Below are 4,829 nucleotides of genomic sequence, written 5' to 3'. Positions count from 1 at the left end.
GTATTTCAACGGATAACCGTTGAATAATCTGCATGATGCGACATTAAATTCAGAGACATGTCAATGGAAATTCGTTGACAATATCCACGGAATTCTGTTGACACGTCCAATTCCCGAAGTTATCAACGGATATCCGTTGATGTTTCTCCAGATCTGCAATTAAATGCAGCCATATATCAACGGATGTCCGTAGTAAATTTCCATGGAATAGATGTGTCCGTGGATATTTGCAACGGATGTCCGTTGATACGTTCATCCGCCAACCAGAACGTCTTGAAATCTGTGGAAAATATCAACGGATCCCCGTTGATCACCATATATCAACGGATGTCCGTTGATCTCGTCTATAAATCCGCCAGCGCTTTTCTTTTCCCTCATTCCAATCTCAATCTCAAAACAAAAAACGCAAAAAAACTCAGAGAGATTCACAGAGAGACACAGAAACATGGTATAATTTTTTTTTATATATTTTGCATTTTTTTATATTTTTTAATTTTTAAATTTGTAGTTATATTACATATAATGATAATGGTTAACTAATTAAATATATTATTATAGTTTGCTACCAGGTTTCATCGAGGCGGAGGATTATTGGCGGGATCTGCTGGTGCGCCTCCACCCCCACCTCCACCACCATCACAGTTGCCACTTCCTCCTGATGCATCGCCCGCGTTCGACGAGGATACGATGCTCGATGTCGAGGCAACACTAGATGCTTTCGATAGTCGCACCGTTCCCATCATCGATCCTGATCGCGATGATGGATTATGATATAATTATAATATTTTTATTTTTATTTTTATTTTATTGAATTTACTAACTAATATGTTTATGTTATGTAGGTTTGGAGTTAATGATGATCAAATAAAAAACGCTCTAACTAGAATAATTACATATGTAATATTCTTGGACTGTAGCTCCAGACCACATTCGCAGGCAATGGTGGCTATCTTTTATTGTAAGTATTAAAATATAATATATAATTCGTTATAATCTAATTATTAAATTAGTTCTAGGGTTAATCTCCGATAAATACCTGTACTTTTCCCACGTCTCAGTTTAATACCTATACTTTTTTAATATCAAAAAAACCCCTATACTTTTGAAAATGTATTAAAAAATACCTGTAATTATCTTCTGTTAATTGATTAATTCCTGTTACGTAACGGCGGACGATTTCCTTGTCACCCTAAACATCCATATGGGAGGATCTCTATGGTGTGAGGATGACGAGATTAAATACGTCGGCGGGGGTGTGGATATTGATTATTTTTCATGGTTTTCGTTTGTGGATATTCTGAAGGAGAATAAATTGCCTACTGTGAATGCAATATGGTATAAGAGAACAAAAGAGGCAATGAGTTATTTGAGAGGTTTTATGTTTGCTTCGAGGTATTGCGAGAGACTTGGAAGAGGCATTGTCGTCCAATTATTGGATTGGATGAATGTTTCTTAAAATGGTCACTTAAAGGTGAGTTATTGGCTGCAATTGGGAGGGATGGTGATAATAGAATATATCCCATAGCATGGGTTGTGGTACGTGTTGAAAATAATTTTACGTGGGCTTGGTTCTTACGGAGATTAAAGCAAGATTTATGCCTTGGAGAAGGTGCAAATCTGACAATACATTCCGACAGCAAAAGGTATCTCATTCATTGTTATGTCCATACATTCCGGCAATTACATAATATATCCGATTGTAATGAAGTTGGTTTTTGGTTTTGTAGGGTCTGATCCGTGCTATAGCAGAAGAATTGCCATATTGTGAACATCAGATGTGTGCCCGTCATATATATGCCAATTGGAAGAAGCAATTCAAGGATATAGAGTACAAGAAGTTCTTCTGGTCAGCTGCACACAGCTATAGCAAAAGTGAATTTGTTCAACACATCACCGCATTGAAAGAGTTCAACAATGCAGCATATGAGGCATTGGTTAGTACAGATCCAAAACATTGGTCTCGTGCATTTTTCAGAGAAAAATCCAAATGTGGAGATATCAATAACAATTTAAATGAGAGTTATAACAGCTCAATTAGGGATGCTAGATTGCGGCCTGTAGTGGATATGCTTGAGGATATCCGTCGAAAAACCATGCAACGGATTGCAAAACGTTTTAAAGAGGCCACTAAATGTGTGACTGAGTTCAGTCCTCATGCGATGGAGGAGTTAGAGAAAGCAAGGAAGAATGGTGGGTATTGTATGGTGATTCCCAGTGGCCATGGTAAATATGAAGTGATGAATTTGGGCATTAGTTATTCTGTCGATCTTGTTGGGAAGACTTGTACTTGTCGACAGTGGGATGTTACCGGAATACCATGTACTCACGAACTTGCTGTGATCAATCAGAGACGAGACAATTTATCTTTGTAAGTATTCTTTGGAACCTTGATCGTTTAAATATAATTCATTATCTGAAGTTATAGGTTTCCTTTTTAAGAGTTGTGCTTCTTCACTGTAGGTATGTTTCTCATTACTTTAGTAAGGAGAAATGGGTTGCAACATACGAGAACAATATTTTGCCTTTAAATGGAGAAATTTTCTGGAGAAAGACTATGAAGGATCTTCTTGGTGTTCCAATTCCTCAATCAATGTCGGGAAGACCCAGAAAGTTTCATCGAAAGAAGGATCCACATGAGTCCCCTTCGAAGTCTGGTCACATCTCACGCCATGGTCGAAAGATGACCTGTACTAAATGCAAACAAGTTGGACATAACATAAAGACATGCAAGAACGAACCCTATCAAGTGCATGGTCCCCCGAGAGGGCCGGGTCGTCCGAGGAAATTTCTGGTATTATTTAGGATCCTCTTTGTGTTGTGCATTGTTTATATAGGACATGTTGATGGTGAGTTATCATGTTTGTAGAGAGATGGTGAACCGAGTAGGAGACCACCAACTAGGAAAAGGAAAACTATTGCATCAAACTCAGTTCCTGCCGAGAGTAGTGCTAACTCTGTTGCTGAAGGTAATATTGTTGGGTTTCCTGGGATCTCATGAGCGAATCCTATTCCTAAGAGATCGATTCTAGGGTTTGCGCAGCGGATATAAAACAAAAATTTAATGAAACCCTAGAACCATGCTGCTATGATTCGTAGAAACGTTAGAACGCTTACCTCAATCGATTCGGGGCCTGTATCAACTGAAGAATTCGTCCGATCACTTAGGGAGGAAGTTTACCTCGCCCTCTACACGTATCCACACCTCGGGATGGATTCCAACGGTTGGAACTTGTCTGCTAGGACTCGAATCTCTATTCGGTTTTGTGCACTTTTAGAAAACAAGACTTTGATTCTTTGAACTCTTTGGATCTCACAAAAAGCTCTTAGAATTCTCTGAAAGTCGGCTCCCAAAAAGTCACTATGGAATTAGGGTTCTAATCTCTTTCTTATAAAGTGATTTAACCCTAATTCGGTTTAATTTCGGAAAAACTGAAGCCCGGAACGGACGGTCCAGAGATACACGCGGACCGTCCGTTCCAGCACGTGGAACGGACGTTCCGCTTTTTTGTTGGTTTAGTGCTCTATGATGTACTGATTATGAGCTTTATTGAGATACATTCGATGTATTGATACTTTCTATGTGTTTTTATGAGAGTATTTTATTCATTACATGTTCTTGCATGCTAGATCTGTTATGAAATCCATGTATCATTAGGAATGATACTAAATTCCCTAGTCTTGTGTCGTTATGGGAATAACGAGATAATAAGACTAGTATGATGTGTGATTGATGATCACATAGATGATCATAGGTATTGGATACGATCACGATCATAGGTATTCGTTGGAGAACGGAATACTGGATTGACCCACATGAGATTGTCACATGGACTAGCGTCATGACTTGAATCTCATATGACGGTTCCATGATTGGATCCTAAGACCTGAGATATCTACGGAATCCAACATGAGGAGTTGCGTGCTTTGATTACGTCAAACGTCCTGCGTAACAGGAGGACTATAAAGGCGTGTATCAGGTACGAAACGAATCATGTACTGGATTGTAGATAGTTAAGACGGGATTTGTACCTCTCGTAAAAGAGAGAGATATCGCTGGGCCCCTCGTGTGAGCGAGACTGTGGAAATGTGTGGCCGCACTATAGACGAACGTCGTCTATTTCAGACAGTCGAACTCAGTGAACGAGAAAGCAGTCGAATCAGATGAGGTGGCTTGTCCATGCCTTATGTTCGACGTATGATATCGCGATACAAAAGGATCATCAGCCGGAATCATCACTGGTGTTCGTAAGATCACGAACCAACTCTATTCGAGATAGGTAGTCATAGTGTCTTGCTAGAGACCGCCTATGACTTGTATACCCGAAATAGGGATTTCGGGTTATACTGCTATGTCGAATGAGCCTACAGGGTCACACACGCAGGGAAGGACAAAAACACGAGAGAAAACGACGGAAAACCGAGTCGGACGGGTCGAGACCCGACGGTCCGGATGCGTGGTCCGTCCGTTCTGGGAAGCAGAACGGACGGTCCACGATAACACGCAGACCGTCCGTTCTATGAGATAGAACGGACGGTCCGCACTAAACGTAGACCGTCCGTTCTACCTTACTGGAACGGACGGTCCACGTGCAATTCCGGACCGTCCGTTCCAGATTCCAGTTTTCCGAAAATTAAACCGAAATTAGGGTTAAATCACTTTATAAGAAAGAGATTAGAACCCTAATGAGGGTGAGACTTTTTGGGAGCCGACTTTCAGAGAATTCTAAGAGCTTTTGGTGAGATCCAAAGAGTTAAAAGAATCAAAGTCTCGTTTTCTCAAAGTGCACAAAAACCGAATAGAGATTCGAGTCCTAGCAGACAAGTTCCAA

General features: G+C 40.3%; 1 protein-coding gene across 1 annotated transcript; it reads left to right on the top strand.

Moving 5' to 3' along the window:
* Positions 1-1,201: 1,201 nt before the first annotated feature.
* Positions 1,202-2,372, top strand: LOC109116229. The gene is made up of 3 exons (XM_019201278.1): positions 1,202-1,373; positions 1,472-1,536; positions 1,728-2,372. Exons 1-3 carry the CDS (start codon positions 1,202-1,204, stop codon positions 2,370-2,372), a joined length of 882 nt encoding a protein of 293 aa, XP_019056823.1.
* Positions 2,373-4,829: the final 2,457 nt, after the last annotated feature.

Source organism: Tarenaya hassleriana, unplaced genomic scaffold, assembly GCF_000463585.1.
Source record: "Tarenaya hassleriana unplaced genomic scaffold, ASM46358v1 Cleome82, whole genome shotgun sequence".
Taxonomy (NCBI): Eukaryota; Viridiplantae; Streptophyta; class Magnoliopsida; order Brassicales; family Cleomaceae; genus Tarenaya; species Tarenaya hassleriana.
This window is presented reverse-complemented; position numbering and strand designations above follow the sequence as displayed.

What these genes read in the sequence shown, in the direction of transcription:
- LOC109116229 (XM_019201278.1), top strand. Translation starts at nt 1,202, where the DNA reads ATGGGAGGATCTCTATGGTGTGAGGATGACGAGATTAAATACGTCGGC. An exon ending in GGCAATGAGTTATTTGAGAG is followed by an intron (nt 1,374 to 1,471) that starts GTTTTATGTTTG and finishes GGTCACTTAAAG; the next exon opens with GTGAGTTATTGGCTGCAATT. An exon ending in ATCCCATAGCATGGGTTGTG is followed by an intron (nt 1,537 to 1,727) that starts GTACGTGTTGAA and finishes TTGGTTTTGTAG; the next exon opens with GGTCTGATCCGTGCTATAGC.